At 42.6% G+C, this 17,875-nt stretch overlaps 1 protein-coding gene across 2 annotated transcripts; it reads left to right on the top strand.

The window, feature by feature from the left end:
- Positions 1-403: 403 nt before the first annotated feature.
- On the top strand, positions 404-17,297 carry LOC128753466 (mast/stem cell growth factor receptor kita-like). Of its 2 annotated transcripts, XM_053855196.1 has the most exons (21): positions 404-549; positions 3,359-3,634; positions 3,704-3,991; positions 5,596-5,735; positions 6,714-6,882; positions 7,366-7,555; positions 7,623-7,738; positions 7,890-8,004; positions 8,235-8,422; positions 8,962-9,068; positions 9,174-9,300; positions 9,397-9,501; positions 9,567-9,677; positions 11,653-11,791; positions 11,866-11,933; positions 12,000-12,094; positions 12,656-12,778; positions 15,161-15,272; positions 15,424-15,523; positions 15,813-15,918; positions 15,987-17,297. In XM_053855196.1, exons 1-21 carry the CDS (start codon positions 507-509, stop codon positions 16,128-16,130), a joined length of 2,862 nt encoding a protein of 953 aa, XP_053711171.1. In that variant the 5' UTR covers positions 404-506; the 3' UTR covers positions 16,131-17,297. The 2 variants fall into 2 exon arrangements, with proteins under 2 accessions (XP_053711171.1, XP_053711170.1); XM_053855195.1 differs by having other exon boundaries at positions 11,866-12,094.
- The last annotated feature ends 578 nt before the right edge of the window (positions 17,298-17,875 follow it).

Genomic DNA, 17,875 nt, shown 5'->3' with positions numbered 1-17,875 from the left:
AAGTCAGAAGGTCAGGGTCTCCTGAGCTGTTTTCCATTGGACTCCGCTGACTAATGGAACTTGGATGGAGTTTATGTGAGGAGAGAGATACAGTTTAGACGGCAGCTGCTCTGGTTAATCCCATATATGCTGAATAGTATTGAGCACTTTGAGCTACAAGTGATTTGAAAATAATATATTAGTACTGGCTTATATTGTTTGAGTTTCTTCCTTTAAATAATCTTGTTCTAGAAGTTGGCAATGTTCTTTTTCTTCCAGTAACAGACGACTCAGCAGCATGGCAGGACTCCAGCCAATGCGGAACAGTAAGGAGTGGCAGGGAGCCTGAGCAGGGGGGAGAGGAGGAGCAGTGGGAGGGGAGGGCGAGGAAGAGCTAACTGTCTCTTTAATTTCACCGCCTTCAGGATCACCAGGATTTGTTTATGCGCGCACAAGCGTGGAGAGATCTGCTCTGCTGAGGATGTCTTCTGTTTCACTAGGTGGAGTAGAGTGAAGCGGCCGCAGCCATGAGATGCCTCTGGATGGTTTTGGTCTATCTGCCGCTCACAGGTAAGAGCCTTGCCTTCTGGTTGTGTCCATTACTTTTCTGTCTTCAAACCAATTTGTTGTGTTGGTTCTGGCTCTGAACTGTGAAACAAGCCCTGACACCCGGCCGTGAGTGAGCACATTAAGACATGACGTCACATATCCAGGGATGTTTGACGGTGCAGCTCACATCCAACGTCTTTAAATTCGATTCAGATGGGAAGGGAAAAGTCAGTGGGCAGGTGTGTGCGTGTGTGTGCGCGGCGCGTTGCAACATTTTACGGGAGTGCTTGTTCACACACTTTCCAGTAACCGAAAGAGAAGCGCACCTGGAGAAGGTCAAGTTCATCCGGGGGCAACGGTCTCGCTACGTAACACGCCGACGGCTCTTTAGCAATAAATCAAGCAAAAATATGATGGAGTCAAAACACACGCTTATTCAGTATTAATTTAAAATGTGTTTTAGTTGACTGTCCACAGCAGTGAAATAAAGTTACTGGAATTATTTTCTGTCTTGTTTTGACTCATTATATACATGATAATTACATGATATTACCATTGCTTTGTGCTATGACAATGAGGAGGGTTTTTATTGTAATATTTAGTACAGCTAAATTGTACATTTGACCTTTATATGAATCATATATAATTTAAAAAGTCAGTCTTCCTTAGTAAGAAATAAATAATGTTGAATAAGAATAACTGTTTTATTTGCAGAAAATTTAAAACAAGACTCCTTTCCTTTTACTTAGCCTCTGTTTGATGTGGATATGCAGCTCAGTCAGTTTATACAGTTTTTGAGCCTGAAAAGGCTGCTACTTTCAATAGGCAAACTAAGCAGCTGACGCACTTGTCAAATTTCATTTCAAAGGAATGTCAAAAGCAATACTGCCTCTTAAAGAGCATAACCAACTTTGCGCATTTGTATGGTTGTTATTACTGTGTTAATACGTTTTTGCTTTTAATAGGAAGACCTGTGTGCGGAGAGTTATAATTTGCACTTGAAGTGATACAAATATTTGCCCAAAAGAAGCAAAGACACATTTGCTCTCACAGGCACACACCCCTAAAAACACACACACACATACACATTTGGATACACACTTGTAACTGCGTCTATTTGCATCCCCGTGTTTTATCTGCTCCTGCGAGGCCTGGAGGCATAACAGTCACATGAAGAACCCACAGTGAACAAACGCTCCCCACGTGGGAGGGAAAGTCTTTCTGTGGGAGCGAAGCGAAAACAAATGAAACTCTTCTATGGTTTACTTATCTAAATGGATAGTAGGTTCTAAATGCATGATTACTCAGCGGGTAGACGCTTCATAATTATTGATCGCCCGATTGAGTCATGGTGGTGAGATAAGCAATCTGTCTTTAGCCACTGGCTCTCAGTCATTTGTGCATCTTATTTTACGCTTCTCTTCTGCCTCTTCCAAATGAATTTGAAATCAAATCATCTCTTGAAAGCTTCCCAGTGAACGCTCCTTTAGCTTACAAATGATCAGACATTTTTTGGTCCGGCGACGCTAAGCTTCAGTGTCTATTGGAGCTTTTTTATTGAGAAAAAAAAAAAAAAGAAAAGCTGAAACAAAACCAGAGAGAGGGGTTGTTCTACTCAAGAGTTTTGTGTAGAAAAAGGCATCTAAGTGTGTGTATAATGTGGCTTCAAAAATAAGCAAAGGAGGAAATGTAAATTCATGTATTTCAGTTATGAAACCCGAGTGAATTTTTTCCCATTATTTAGCATGTTCCTCATCAGTCTCTCAATAGTTGTGAGCCAAACATGGACAAACTCTCCATGATGCAAACCATGAAATCTCTAAATGGACTATGCAAGGCTTTCTTGCGAATGAATCATCATCATTTTATGATCGAGATTTAAGCCAAATTATATTTGATCATGCCTGACCTTTATCCTTTGAAAAAATATAAATTGTAATTCAAAATAATGCAATTGTACATGCTATTATTAAATACATTTTTGAAGAATGGTTCCATTTTTTTTATGATGGCTCCGCTGTCTCTGCTTATTATGGTTCTGGCTAGAGACTATGAATATGGGCTCTTCATAAGTGCTGTATGTTGATATTTAAGACATACCTTCATGAATACTACACTGTGAACAATAGGAAGAAAAACTAACATGTCAAGGAAATGAGTACCACCGTCATTCATCACACTAACCTTCAGCGATGCAGATGGAAGTGAAAACCGTAGCAGCTGCTGCCTGGAATACTGAACAAATGAGTTGTTAATTCAGGGTCTTATTTTCTCGGTGTCGTTTTAAAGTGTCTTTATTGGCAGAGTGTTAAACATTAGCCTCCAATGATCCCAAAAATGGACAGTGCTGTGTGAAGAGGGTCATTAGGTGTAAATCATGTGGCATTTCTGGTCACGCTGTGGTGCAGAAGAAGCATCAATTATCAATGACCCCCGGCAGCGTAAATGCTGCGGCAGTCCCACCATGCTTTTGCTTGACCCCTTTATCAATCTTCATCTTGCGCCTCCAGCTTTTTCATCGTTTGCTTTGCGATTTATCAAGAATTGAAGCCCATTCATTTCCTCATGAAATGGAGGCTGTTTTCCCGCAGAAACAAGTCTTGGACCTGTATTGTGGTCGGGAGCCATGTGACCACAATCTGAACACTTCCAAAGGGAGTCATTTGGTCTGCCTTGGGGTTGTGGGTTCAAATTCCGTTCGCTGAACATCTGTAGCGGGATCTGATAAACTCACTGACTTTCTTATGAATGTATTTGGATGTAAAAGGTTTTGTTTTTTCTTGATAACAGCTGGCTTCTGTTCAACCCCACTGTGACTCTTTTGTTCCAGGTTGGTGCACGCCCGTCATTTCTCCCCCTGGGCCTCACGTCGTCGTGCCCAAGAAGGGGAAGCTGGAGCTGCGTTGCCATGAAAACACAACAACGCCTGGTATCCCATCCAGGGTGAGATGGATGAGGGAGAAGTCTCGCAGGCTGGAGGGAGAAACTGAGGAAGGCGGCGTCGCTCTCCTCAGGGTCCCGTCAGCTTTAGCCTCCCACATGGGCCGTTATGTCTGCGTGAACAACAACACCAAGGAACACAGCTCCATATACGTCTATGTAAAGGGTTGGTGTCAACCAGAGTGAGAAAGTGAGGCGGCGATGAGGGGGTTCAACATATATTCTCTCTCCACAGACCCGCTGAGTGCTTTCCAGCGCAGCATGGTGAACGTCATCCTGGTCCGTGCCGGCGAGAACTGCACGATCCCCTGTCTCGTGACCGACCCAGGGGTCACGTCGCTGTCTTTGAAGACATGTGACGGGTCACCTTTGCCCCTCGGCCTGAAGTACCAGAGCGACCTGGAGCGAGGCATCATCATCGGCAACGCGATCAAGGAATACGACGGGTGTTACGTGTGCGTGGGGCAACTGGGAAAAGACAATCTGGTCACATCCAGTCAGTACACCGTGGATGTGAGACTTGGTGAGAGAAACTATTCCTTTGGAGAAACCTGAAATAATGCATGAGCTTCTACAGGGGGTGAACAAAATAACGGAAACACCTTAAAGCTAAAAGAGCTTTTCACTTCCCCTGCTCATGTTAATATTGATATTAGAACCCGGAGGAGCACTGTTATGACTTCCTCCGTATAAAAATTATCATTGAAGTCCAGTTTAGATGTAATAACAATGGGCCTGGGATCAATGAATATTGCAGTTGCAAGTGTCTGCATGTAAAACACAACAGGACATGAACACAAACAAATAACACACACATCACAGTCGCACCGCTCATAAAGTGGGTGACTGAATACCAAAACCTTGGCAAGCGTGTCATTTATAATCTAAAATAATCTTTGACAGAAGCGAGGTTGGAGGAGTAAAAGGGCTGCAATGTCATGGAAGCTGGACAAGGCTCAGGCAGGACGTGTTCAAATATCCCGATGTGACTCCCAATGCATGGGCTCATTTCCTCTACTACCTTGATGCTGGGCTACCAAAAAGTTGTGTATTATATGGGACGTTTCACACAATTTTCAGCAGCTACATTAGAATCCGACCACAAAGCTCTTGTGCAGCGCCAACTTGACACTTGCATTTTAAACCACAGTCACAGCGGAGGGTGAAAAATGGACTGGGACTTTAGCGTGTTCATTCCATTTCATTCATTACAATAAAAAAAATATTAATGCACCTGACTTGGATTAATCATGTATAAATGTCATAACTGAAAGGGCATAATGGTGTCGACGGTAACTGGCAGCAGCTAACTGTCAGTCGCTGACTACAGTGAAGCTGTGTGAGCTATTGAAACAAAAACCTGCTCCCACTGCGGCAATGTCTGGAACAGTTTGGAGACCTCAGGCAAAGAGCTGCATGCTAGTTAATGTCAAGCTGCTATCTTAGATGGACGGTGGCAGACTGTAGTAATGGAGTCAATAGTCGATGTGCTGTCGTACGCAGAAGACACAGGAGTAGAAACTAAAAGCTTTGTAACGGAGCATGAACGCTGTGTTTGGACATAAACACAAGCAGGATTAATCTTCAAGCATCACATTACCTTGAGGTGACGTCAGTGCTGAGTCACTTCCGTGGAGAAAAACATTTTTGCTTATTTGTGTTGACTAAACACACGCGAGACAGTTACATCAGAAACATGACATACAACGCTTGGTCCTTGTTGTTTTTCAGGAAGGCAAATGGGAAATAGGTCGACCTCTGTAGGGCACAACCTTTAACCCCAAATGAATATATATAGATTTTTGATATTCAAGATGAATGTTCAAGTTGATTTTGACATGTTAACAAATTCTAAATTATTGTTAGGTTGTGAGTGTGTGTTCCTTTTAGAGGAAAAGCTGAAGGTGCATTTCAGATGTATAAGCTATATATGATTAAGGTAAGAACAGGCCAGAAAGTTAGTGAAAAAGGTTTGCAGTGGCGTAAAGCAGAGGCAAGAAAGCACTTCGAACTGGATGTATGCGGTGCCAAAGTCGGTGTCAGTTTCAGTAAACATTCCATTTTACATGAAAGCTTCCCTGATGTTGATCCCAGGTTATTAAATTATCCTGTCGTTTCTCCGTCCAGCGCCAGAGGCGCCGCCGGTCGTCTTGCTCTCCCAAAAAGGTTCAGTGATCTTGAAGAAAGGAGAGAAGCTTGAGTCGACGTGCAGCTCCACCAACGTCAACCCAGAGTTCAGCCTCCAGTGGGAGTTTCCTTCAGCCTCGGTAGGACCACTCACCGAACCATTTTCATTCAAAGCCATTTTCATACATGCACTCAAAGGTATTCAGAAATACGCATTTAAAGATCAACATTTAAAATTATTCAATGCTGCCATTTGATAAAATATGTTTATTCAAGTGGACTATGAGTATACTTATTTTATACTAAAAGTACACTTGAAGACATGCAACATTTGAAATACTTTTACTACTTTTAGTATATTATTGAGGCGATCCAGCAGCAAACTGTGCCAAGGATCCTGGCAGTGGATGATGGGGGCAGAAAACAGACTTTTGTTATTATTGTTAGATATGTTCTGAAAAAGTGTTGTTCTCATTTCACTGTTGTTGAATAGTGCTATCATTGAATTCCAAAATAAATGTTTGTCACTGTGAGTGTGACCCGCTGCCTATATCCTACCATCGCGGATATGTTTAGTAAAATGTCAATATTAGTTGTCGAATAGCGCATCGACAACTGCATATGTCTGGTAGGTGCACTCCTTCGGTTTCTGCTTATAAATATGAACTTTAAATCTACATGCTTCTTACATACTTGCTCAGAATGATATACCTAGTACACTCGTAGTATACTTGAAAATATACTTTTGCAAACTAAAAATGTTCCAATTTAGTTCGAAGAAGTATAAAATGAGTGTACTTTCTTGTAAACTACTACTACATGGTTTGGACTATACTTGTATACTGATGCAGTATATAATATAAGCTATACTTAAGAAAATGAACTTCAATCATATCAGGGTCTGCCATGACTCAAAATGGATGTGCAAATTTACATTCTTCAAAGGAAATATGGTGTGTTGATTTATGTCTCTGTATTCATGTAAGGTGAAGTTATAACGTGCAGTGTGTAAAAATCCAAAAATGGCTTTTTGTGTTTGTAAAAAAAAGATTTCCTCCAATTACTAGCAACATACAGTCGGCGCGCTGTATAGTTAGATTTTGCTTTACTTCCTGCAGCACCCTGAAGAATCTCAGAGCTCGCACATCCTGTCGGGGTCCCGTGTGTACCAGCGGACCACGACTCTCCTCATCAGATCCGTCCAACTGTCTGACTCTGGGATCTACACGTGTTCCGCTCGGAACGAGAAGGGGTCCAGCGCCGGCCTGCTGCAGCTGGACGTCTATGGTGAGTCAGGTCTTTCATGTTTGTTTCACATGCAGAAAAGTAGTCATGAAAAAATAACACACTCTAAATTAATATTATATATATATATATATATATATATATATATATATATATATATATATATATATATATATATATATATATATATATATATTACATTTTATCCCAAAGAAATTGAACAAATGTTTCATTCTGAAGGTCAGATGTCATGACACCATTTTAGCTGGAATGATGACGCATGATTGGAGAGAAGTCAAAACACTCTCACTAGATCAATATTGACACAAGCTCCTGAATTTGATGTAACTGAAGTGGATCAAATAACCTGAAAGGTTGGCAAATATTGAAAAGAGTTTTACCTTTAATGCAGCCGTTAATATGTGCCTCAGCCCCGTCCTTTTGGATTCTGTCGACACTTTCTATCACATGTTTGCCTGAGATATTAAGGTCATCGCTTTGGGTTTTTTTTTTTTTTTTTTTTAGATCAGGGATTCATCACTGTGGTGGGCAGCAAGAGTCCGGTCCATGCCGTGGTCAAGGAGGGGGAGAGCCTGAACCTCAGAGTCCAGTGTGATTCCTACCCGGCCCCCACCTCTCTGTTTTGGTCCTACAACGGCAGGAAACTCCTCAACACCTCTGAGCATGTGATCAGCGTGCACCGCCACCGATACAGGTTCACATGGCACGGTTCAATTCATTCCATTCGCCCGGATAATGACACCTGGGCTTTGTTCTATCAGGTATGTGAGCGTGCTGCGACTGGTGAGGGTCGTCGGTTCAGAGGGTGGGGTGTACAAGTTCTCAGCCAGTCACGAAGACGCCTCTGTCACCCATTCATTCCATGTTTACGTCAACGGTGAGTTTGTTGTGGGTGAATGGAGAGTACTTATCAAAGCAGCCGTCTGTACTCCAAACATAAGATACTGGAGATCGAAAGTGCCACTTGCTGTGCATGCATTTTCTTTTCTATATGTCAGTCGCTGATCCTTTACCGTCTTCTTTTTAAGTCAAACCAGCCATCGTCGCTAAGGAGGGGCCTGTTGACGGACAGGTGCGCTGCGTGGCCGCCGGCTTCCCCGTGCCGAAAATCAGCTGGTTCTTCTGTGATGTACCACACTCTAGGTGTGTCTGGTGCTACGTTACAAGATGGCTACAGACAAGCTGACAGTTCACCTTGTCTACATCCAGGATGTCCCACACTGAAATGCCTTTCTAAAATGTATTTAGCTTTGAGTACTGCTTTGTAATCTTCAACTTATTTGGAGATAGGAGATAGAACTAAAACAACAAAATCATGTCAGGATACACTTCTGTAAAAACACGCAGTTCATTGATGAACCCAACCCCAACAGGTGCTCCCGCCTCCCTAATGCCACACAATGGGAGACCCCGGACGTCACCATGGTTACCGAGTCGCAGTTTGGGCGCGGTGAGGTGGAGAGCCGACTTAACATCAGCAAGGAACACGCGCGCTACAACACACTGGAGTGTGTGGCCTCCACAGAAGGAGACGAAGCCTACACGCTGTTCTCTATAAGCGGTACGCCGACACACATACGCGCTCACATACTCGCCTTGTTGCATATACGGTTACTGATTAAGATTAGCATCCGCTGACACTGCAGGATTACAGCCAAGACTTTGCTAATCCAGGACACGCACAGACACCACTGCCGCAGCTGTCCGCCTCAACAACTCAGGAAGTGTGTGTGCACGAGTGTGTGATATTGGTCATTGAAATGTAGGTTCTAAGAGGAACTATTTTTTTCATTCTGACTCGGGAAAGTCTTGGAATGCCTCAGTTTTGAGCAGCGGCCAGCAGTCTAATCTGGTGCATTGGGTTCTCTCCACCATGGCTCCATGGATTTTCCACACCTGCATGTAATGACTTTGGTTGCACAAGTAAAGTCGACCAATCTGCTCCGGCATCATGGTCTGAAACACCCTCTTGTCACCAGTAGCAAATCTGGAGAGACAACGTTCATAGTATTCGTAGCAACACATCATGGTAGTCATAATCTAATGTGCAGTTGTTATTTTTTTTCTTCTTCTGCTACAATCCGTCTGTTTCCATTTTAGAACGAGTGGTTCCTCATAAACTCTTCACCCCTGTTTTAATTGCCACCGTGGCCATCGGCTTCCTGCTCCTTGTCTTCGTGGTTGTGCTGCTCTATAAGTACATGCGGGTGAGTGAAGAGTCTGGCCGTCTTTGCCTTGGCTGCTGCCCTCACACATTACCTTTATCCATCACTGTTGTCAGTGTTTAGTCAATCTTCTCCTACTGTTAACAGAAACCAAAATTCCAAATCCAGTGGAAGGTCATTGAGAGCATCCATGGCAACAACTACATCTACATTGACCCCACCCAGCTTCCCTACGACCCCAAATGGGAGTTCTCTCGACAGAAGCTGCGCTTAGGTGAGCAACTATAGAGTTTTCCTCCATGAAGCCATCACCGTTTTCTTTTTAAAACTTGATAAAAGTTTCTCAACAAGTCATTGTCTGTGGCCACAGGAAAGACTCTGGGCTCCGGAGCCTTCGGGAAGGTGGTGAGAGCGACGGCGTACGGACTGTGCTCGGCCGACACGGTGACGACCGTCGCGGTGAAGATGCTGAAGCGTAAGCGTGTTGCTGCTGATTCTCCTGAGGCTGGTTTAATGAATGCGGGGATGATGTCATCACAGCCAACGCTCACTCCACGGAGAAGGAGGCGCTGATGTCAGAGCTGAAGGTTCTCAGTTACCTTGGGAACCATGTGAATATCGTGAATCTGCTGGGAGCGTGCACGGTGGGAGGTAAGCACATGCCGTTTATGAGAGTAACGTCGATGAGCTAACAGAGGACGTGATGCACTCTGACGCATCACAAATGGTCTGGAGAGTGGATCAATAACAGAAGTGTGCTCCGTCAGTTCCACCGACAATCTTCTCACTCAGGCGCACACACTTGCATGCATTATTATTGTACAAGACTCATCTGAGGAATGAACATTGACACCAGCGTCTGTGCACATGACTGTGGCTCACCAACACCAATGTTGTCGGATGGATTCCTAAAGACGATATCGGCTTATCGGTCACCAGTCAAATGGGACCAACAGGATGCAACTCCACTGAAAACAGAGGATGAATCAATTCTTTCAACAAACTAAACAGTGTGTCGCTTGCCCTCAGGGTGACACAGAAAGGGGTCTCTGATCACTTCTACAAGTGTTGTAGCTGCCTAGGGACTTGAGTTTCCAGAGTGCAGACAGCAAAGTCAAGTTTCATTGGTTGGATCTTTCGATTATTGATCCATTCTTTACATGTATCCTTCATGTGTGGCTCACCAGTTCTGCAAACTCTCCAGATGTTGCTGAAAGAGTTGAACACTGAACTAAAGAATCTTCTTAGGGGAAGCAACCTGCACTTTTATGATGATGTGGTTTTCATAACTATCAGTCAGTGTTTGTGAATATCTGAATATTGTGAAGTTCATCTGGATCCTGCGTTTCAAAAATGAATTGGCAGAGACACCGTGTCAGAATACATTTCTCATAAGTGACAGTTAAAGCGGTCTAGTTTCTACAGACAGAATCTCTCGCCAGACTCCTGTGCGTTTCCTAAATCACAGCGAGAGGAAGTCGTCACTTTGCGATAAATAAATTTCAGCCTGAGACACTTGAGATCTTCCACAGTGTCCTCCTACCTCAGAGCTCTGGCCCAGGGGCCATATGCGGCCAAATGCCTGCATTTTTGTGGCCCGTTTGATGTCAAACTAAAACTCGAACTAATATTCTGCCTTCTTATTTTGTTCTTTCTCTTTTAGTCACCACCACCACTTCAGCAGTAAATAGAGTGTGTACTTGTTTTAAGACTAAAGTTTTCTTCTTTTCATTGGCCATGTTTGTGTTTTTCTTGTTCCTCAAAATACATAGAAGGAATATATATAAAATACATTTTGAATAAATTAGCTTCTTATCTTGAACGTCCAATCCATAGTTGATTTATATGGAAATTAAATGCATATATAACGAAATATTTCATTAGGCTTTGTGGCATATTTACACTACTTAATATCCTTAATTACATTTCATCTTTAGGTTCATTTTGTCCTTGTTACTTAAGTATATACATTGATAGATATTTTTCCATCATGTTATGTAGTCACCACTGTCTTTCTTGTGGCATGTTGGCCCCTCACAACCGTGACAGTTTCTAATGTGGCCCCTCAGGAGATTGAATTGCCCACTTCTTTCCTACCTTGTTATTACCTTCACTCTGCCCCACGAAAGCAGCCGCCAGGTCTCGCTAGGCGGAACCGGGTGAACTGGAATGCACCCATTGACACAGTCAAGAAGGGCCGCCTTCTCAACAAAGTGCTGCGGGAAACTTCCTAGAAAAGACAGAGCTCCTTTCACAGGGCTTTATGAAGAAACAAAGCATATAGTAGCACTCACAGCACAGAGGAAGTGCCTTGACCTAACCTCATAACTGGACAATATTCCCCAGAAAACCCTGCAAAATAGGGACTCAGTCATGAAAACCTTCAAAACTTTCCCAAATATCACCAATATACTTTTGCTAGCAAATGGACAGACTGATCGAGGGCGACACAAATTAGAGGTAAAGGTCATTTATTTTGGATCAATAATGACTTAAACAGTCAAACCTGTTCCACACGGCTTGTAAAGTCAGAAACCGCATCTCTTAACAAATCACATCATATCCTCCTTTATTGATGTCTGTTTCTGTTTTGGATGCTTCAGTTGTCCTCTCTGCTTTGTGCCAGGCCCACTTTTGGTCATCACCGAGTACTGTTGCTATGGCGACCTCCTCAACTTTCTGCGGCGGAAAAGGCCATGTTTCCTCAACTCTGGGCTGGATGACGGTTACTATCGCAATGTGGCCAACGGAGTGGAGAACTTGGGGTGTGTCCTCGTGTCTAGAGTGTGGCGTCTTGTCAGCACGGCGGTTTTTAAGAGTCTGCTTTTGTTGCGAGCAGGAGAGAGTCCACTGCGAACGGATACACACCTATGAAACCGTCTGAGAAGGGAAGGTCGTCTCAGTCAGGTAGCGTCCTGGATCAGAATGAGGACCAGGTCCGTCGGCTAACGCTGCTGCTTAACGCCCCGCTAGATGACCTTGTGGATGAGCTGTCTCTGGATGCAGAAGACCTCCTCAGCTTCTCCTTCCAGGTGGCAAAAGGAATGGAGTACATCACTTCTAAAAATGTAAGGCTTTCCTACACTACATGTGTCACAATGTTTTACGAAACTATAAGTGATACCTCTTTAGTTTTAAATAGTTTCACTTTTAAAAATGAATTCCATGTAGCTATAAAAATAATAAATGTCATGCTTTCATTTTAAAATAACAACTTCGGGGCAGATTTCTCCTGATTCAAGATTGTCAGTATGATTATTAACTTACATTTAGAGTGTTTTATTTATTCATTTATTATTATCTAAACTGACTGTTATGTTCTGCCAAGACAGAATTACATATATTTGAAAGCTAAGTATGACTTAGAGACCTTTTTAAGGCCATTTTGGATGATGAATTGAAATGTATTCAACATCTCTTCCGCCCATTAGAAGACCGATCAGGCTTCAAAATGCACTCTACTTCTCCAAATGAACTAGCTGAGGGGGTGAACTCCACGTTTTTTTTTATCTTTGATCGAGGTTTGATTTTGTCAGTTGACTGTTTGAGGGTGCGCACCTCACAGTCATTGGAGAACCAGCTTTTAAGTCAACACTTCTGATCGTCTGCGTGTGTGTGTGTGTGTGCAGTGTATTCACAGGGATCTTGCTGCGAGAAATATACTGTTGACTCATGGCAGGGTTGCTAAAATTTGTGACTTTGGATTGGCGCGGGACATCACCACGGATGCCAGCTACGTGCTCAGAGGCAACGTAAGGCCCTCTCCAGCCATCCCTGTGTTGCCTTGTGTTTCCTCTGCGTTCAGCCATCCTCCATCTGATACCACTGTCATCGAACCCCAAACATTCTCTCCAGATTTCATTTTTGCCCAACAGCTTTCATCTGTCACTAAAGTAGAAAAGGTTAAACATGCTATTACATATACATAACCATCACATGTGGGCTGGTTTTCAACAGCAAAGGGCCAAAATATTGACTTTTGGGTACAATTGCCACTGTCAAAAAAGTTGCTATGGAAACTATTTTTAGCTCACATCATCACCGATAATAATAATGGTCATAATAATAGTCTAGTCTAGTCTAGTGTAGTCTATTCTAGTGTAATCTAGTGTAGTCTAGTCTAGTCTAGTCTTGTCTAACATAATCTAGTCTAGTCTAGTCTAGTCTAGTCTTGTCTAACATAATCTAATCTAGTCTAGTCTAGTCTAGTCTAACATAATCTAGTCTAGTCTAGTCTAGTCTAGTCTAACATAATCTAGTCTAGTCTAGTCTAGTCTAGTCTAACATAATCTAGTCTAGTCTAGTCTAGTCTTGTCTAACATAATCTAGTCTAGTCTAGTCTAATCTAGTCTAGTCTAGTCTAGTCTAGTCTAACATAATCTAGTCTAGTCTAGTCTAGTCTAACATAATCTAGTCTAGTCTAGTCTAGTCTAGTCTAACATAATCTAGTCTAGTCTAGTCTAGTCTAACATAATCTAGTCTAGTCTAGTCTAACATGATCTAGTCTAGTCTAGTCTAGTCTAGTCTGATCTAGTCTAGTCTAGTCTTGTCTAACATAATCTAGTCTAGTCTAGTCTAGTCTTGTCTAACATAATCTAGTCTAGTCTAGTCTTGTCTAACATAATCTTGTCTAGTCTAGTCTAGTCTTGTCTAACATAATCTAGTCTAGTCTTGTCTAACATAATCTAGTCTAGTCTAGTCTAGTCTTGTCTAACATAATCTAGTCTAGTCTAGTCTTGTCTAACATAATCTTGTCTAGTCTAGTCTAGTCTTGTCTAACATAATCTAGTCTAGTCTAGTCTTGTCTAACATAATCTAGTCTAGTCTAGTCTAGTCTAACATAATCTTGTCTAGTCTAGTCTAGTCTAGTCTAGTCTTGTCTAACATAATCTAGTCTAGTCTAGTCTAGTCTAGTCTAACATAGTCTAGTCTAGTCTAGTCTAGTCTAGTCTAGTCTAGTCTTGTCTAACATAATCTAGTCTAGTCTAGTCTAACATAATCTAGTCTAGTCTAGTCTTGTCTAACATAATCTAGTCTAGTCTAGTCTAGTCTAACATAATCTTGTCTAGTCTAGTCTAGTCTAGTCTAGTCTTGTCTAACATAATCTAGTCTAGTCTAGTCTAGTCTAGTCTAACATAGTCTAGTCTAGTCTAGTCTAGTCTAGTCTAGTCTTGTCTAACATAATCTAGTCTAGTCTAGTCTAGTATAGTCTTGTCTAACATAATCTAGTCTAGTCTAGTCTAGTCTTGTCTAACATAATCTAGTCTAGTCTAGTCTAGTCTTGTCTAACATAATCTAGTCTAGTCTAGTCTAGTCTTGTCTAACATAATCTAGTCTAGTCTAGTCTAGTCTAGTCTAACATAATCTAGTCTGATCTAGTCTAGTCTAGTCTTGTCTAACATAATCTAGTCTAGTCTAGTCTAGTCTAGTCTTGTCTAACATAATCTAGTCTAGTCTAGTCTTGTCTAACATAATCTAGTCTAGTCTAGTCTAGTCTTGTCTAACATAATCTAGTCTAGTCTAGTCTAGTCTAGTCTTGTCTAACATAATCTAGTCTAGTCTAGTCTAGTCTTGTCTAACATAATCTAGTCTAGTCTAGTCTAGTCTTGTCTAACATAATCTAGTCTAGTCTAGTCTAGTCTAGTCTTGTCTAACATAATCTAGTCTAGTCTAGTCTAGTCTTGTCTAACACAATCTAGTCTAGTCTAGTCTAGTCTAGTCTTGTCTAACACAATCTAGTCTAGTCTAGTCTAGTCTAGTCTTGTCTAACACAATCTAGTCTAGTCTAGTCTAGTCTAGTCTTGTCTAACATAATCTAGTCTAGTCTAGTCTAGTCTAGTCTTGTCTAACATAATCTAGTCTAGTCTAGTCTAGTCTTGTCTAACACAATCTAGTCTAGTCTAGTCTAGTCTAGTCTTGTCTAACACAATCTAGTCTAGTCTAGTCTAGTCTAGTCTTGTCTAACATAATCTAGTCTAGTCTAGTCTAACATAATCTAGTCTAGTCTGGCCAATATGCTGGCAGTTTTGTTTACACTCTCTTCCCTGGGCGACCGCTGCGAGCCTTGCTGACGCTGGATTGTTCTGAAACAGTGAGAATTCATGGCCCAACGTTTGTGTCCGTCTGACCTGCAGGCGCGTCTTCCGGTCAAGTGGATGTCTCCTGAGAGCATCTTCGACTGCGTCTACACCTTTGAGAGCGACGTGTGGTCGTACGGCATCCTCCTGTGGGAAATCTTCTCCCTGGGTATGACTTCCAGGCCGCGCCGCCCGAGCTGCAGCCCGAGCATGAAGCCACGCTGCCATTACCAACATCCATTAGCTCTGGCATTATAGCGCTCTATCAGATTTGAAAAACATCTTTTCCTGGGTCATTAAAATGGACTACACCTCTGCAGGAAACAGCCCCTATCCCGGGATGCAGGTTGGATCGGCGTTTTATCGGATGATCCAGGAAGGTCAGAGGATGAGCAGGCCGCAGTTCGCCCCCGCTGAGATGTAAGTCACCTCCTCAGCGTCCCTGCTCTGAGTCGTGTATTGAATTCCCTGAAAGTCAGTATGTTGAATCATGCTGTTGCAGTGCAGCACGGGGCTCTGTGAGTGGTGGCAGACATTTTAAAATCATGTCACAGTCAAACATACAGAGTCTGAGGTTCCAAAAATAGTGTAACGTGAGCAGCACAAAGTGGAGTGTTTTTCTTGTCTGTAGTGGCGCCTCAGTGCCGCCTCCTAGTGCACCAGTGGGAGACTTTAGTTTGAGACGCTGATCCGAGTCTGCCCCCTGCAGGTACGACATGATGCTGTCCTGCTGGAACCAAGACCCACTGAAGAGGCCTTCTTTCAGGAAGCTGGTGGAGAAGACCGAAGCGTTGCTGTCAGAGAACACCAGGAATGTAAGTTGCATCGAGGATGATTCTGAAAGAAAGGAGAATTGGAAGCACAGTGGAACTTGTGTGGGCAGGTGTACCTGACGCTGAGTGTCACGTCAAGCGCGGCCGATCAACAGAGGGCGGCGTCGCGGCGGCTGAGCTCCGTGTGCAGCACCACCGCACCCACCCAGCCTTTACTGCAGAGCACCGCCGACGTCTTTTTGGACTACGTGTGAGAGAAACGCACGCGACTTGTGACCCGACTGCTGCAACACATTCCTGAAAGGTGGTGACCCTGGATAGGCACATTCGGCTAGGCCCGGCCACACCCTCACACCTGCCCCCGTCCAACTGTCTGCTCTTGTTTGGAGTGCGCAGTGAGAGAGGAGCGTCGCCTCAGAGGGCGGAGCCATTCAGACTACTAACCTCAGCTACTAAACCTGACCTGGGTGTGAAGAATGTCTGCTTCCCATGCACATTCTCAGCGCTCCTGCACCAACCACCCGTGCTTTATCTAACACCACAGTTCCTTTGGTGTTCAGCTGATCTTTGTGGGCTTTTGTCAGACAATCAAAACGACTTCATTCACCAGTGTCATTGTCTAAAACGTACCAAAATCAATTCATGTTTTTCAGGATCTGACCTCCTTATAAAGGATCCACAAAGCTAGTTCCTGGGGTCTGGACGTGGTCCAAAGCGAGTGAAACGGTTGACCACTTTTTTCTTTGCTCCATCCAATTTGAATGTCTCGCTCTTACAGGTGTGTTACTCAGCGTTCATTTTAGCATTTTAGAGAGTTTTAGTTTTCATTCTCGGACATGTAGTTAAATGTGGTGTAGTATCTGTGGTGGAATGAATGTGGATGTGGAGTCATCAAACTGGTAGTTAAAGTCGTAGTAGTCAGTGAGACTGAGACTGACCGAACTAGTTACAGACAATCCAAGCACCTGAAGAATGATCAGAGTGATTTGAGTTTGTGTCTTCGGAACATCTAAAGTTTTGCATCAAGATTTGAGCGAAAAAAAATGGTAGCAAATTACAACCCCCCGCCGTGGCTTTTAAAAACACTTATTCAAACCCTAACACTCAGTAGTTGTGCCAGCATGTGAATATTTGAGCCATAACAAAAGTTATGCAGTAAAAACGACGGACTACTGCTTCCTCAACCAATACTGTGAGATACCATTGTTGCTGTTCATGTTGTGGTGATAGCTTGTATATAGTCTGATCAAAGCCACACATTTAGGACGAGTCCTGTGCCCCTGTGATGTCAAAGCTGTATGCGATGTCAATAGAGATATGTGCCTTTAGATCTTTTTATTTATCTTCTTTCTTTTTGTTACTCGTGAAAAGGTGAGAGCACAGGAGAGGCGCGGTGCCGAGCGTTTTGATACTGTTGGTTGACTTGTGATAATAAAGAAAAATGTCTGAAATGATCGATTCAGCGACTCGGTTCTTCACTGTACAGTGTGTTTATCTGTCCGTCAACGGAATTTTGCTTGGCAGCCAAGCTGCTGAAGAACATTTCTGCTACTGCGGAGCGGAGAAAAAAATGTTTGGAGCTTAAAGTTGAATTATTTTCTTTCACTATCAAATCTTACTTTTTACTGTCTAATAGAGTTTATTTGAATCTGACGATAAAATAAATAGTATACGGTGGGAAGAATCTTATCTAGTCTCAATAGTTATTCAATATATTCTGGTGTGAATGTTAAAATGAGCAGGGAGTGTATTTATTTAAATATTTCCTTCATACTAAAAATAAATATGTAGTTTATTAAACACTTGGGAACTGTCATCTTAATGTCTACAACAAAAAAAGATCATCCGAAATGACCCCAAAAAGTATCTGACTGAATACATTTTCATGAACACTATGTGGTGTCAGTTTTCACAAGTGGTGACTTCTGGTGGCATCAATATCCTTCAGTGTCAGTTTTTAACACACATTTATTTCCGATATTATTTAGGAAATATTTAA

The sequence above is a fragment of the Synchiropus splendidus genome, chromosome 2 (genome assembly GCF_027744825.2).
Source record: "Synchiropus splendidus isolate RoL2022-P1 chromosome 2, RoL_Sspl_1.0, whole genome shotgun sequence".
NCBI classification, from domain to species: domain Eukaryota; kingdom Metazoa; phylum Chordata; class Actinopteri; order Syngnathiformes; family Callionymidae; genus Synchiropus; species Synchiropus splendidus.
This window is presented reverse-complemented; position numbering and strand designations above follow the sequence as displayed.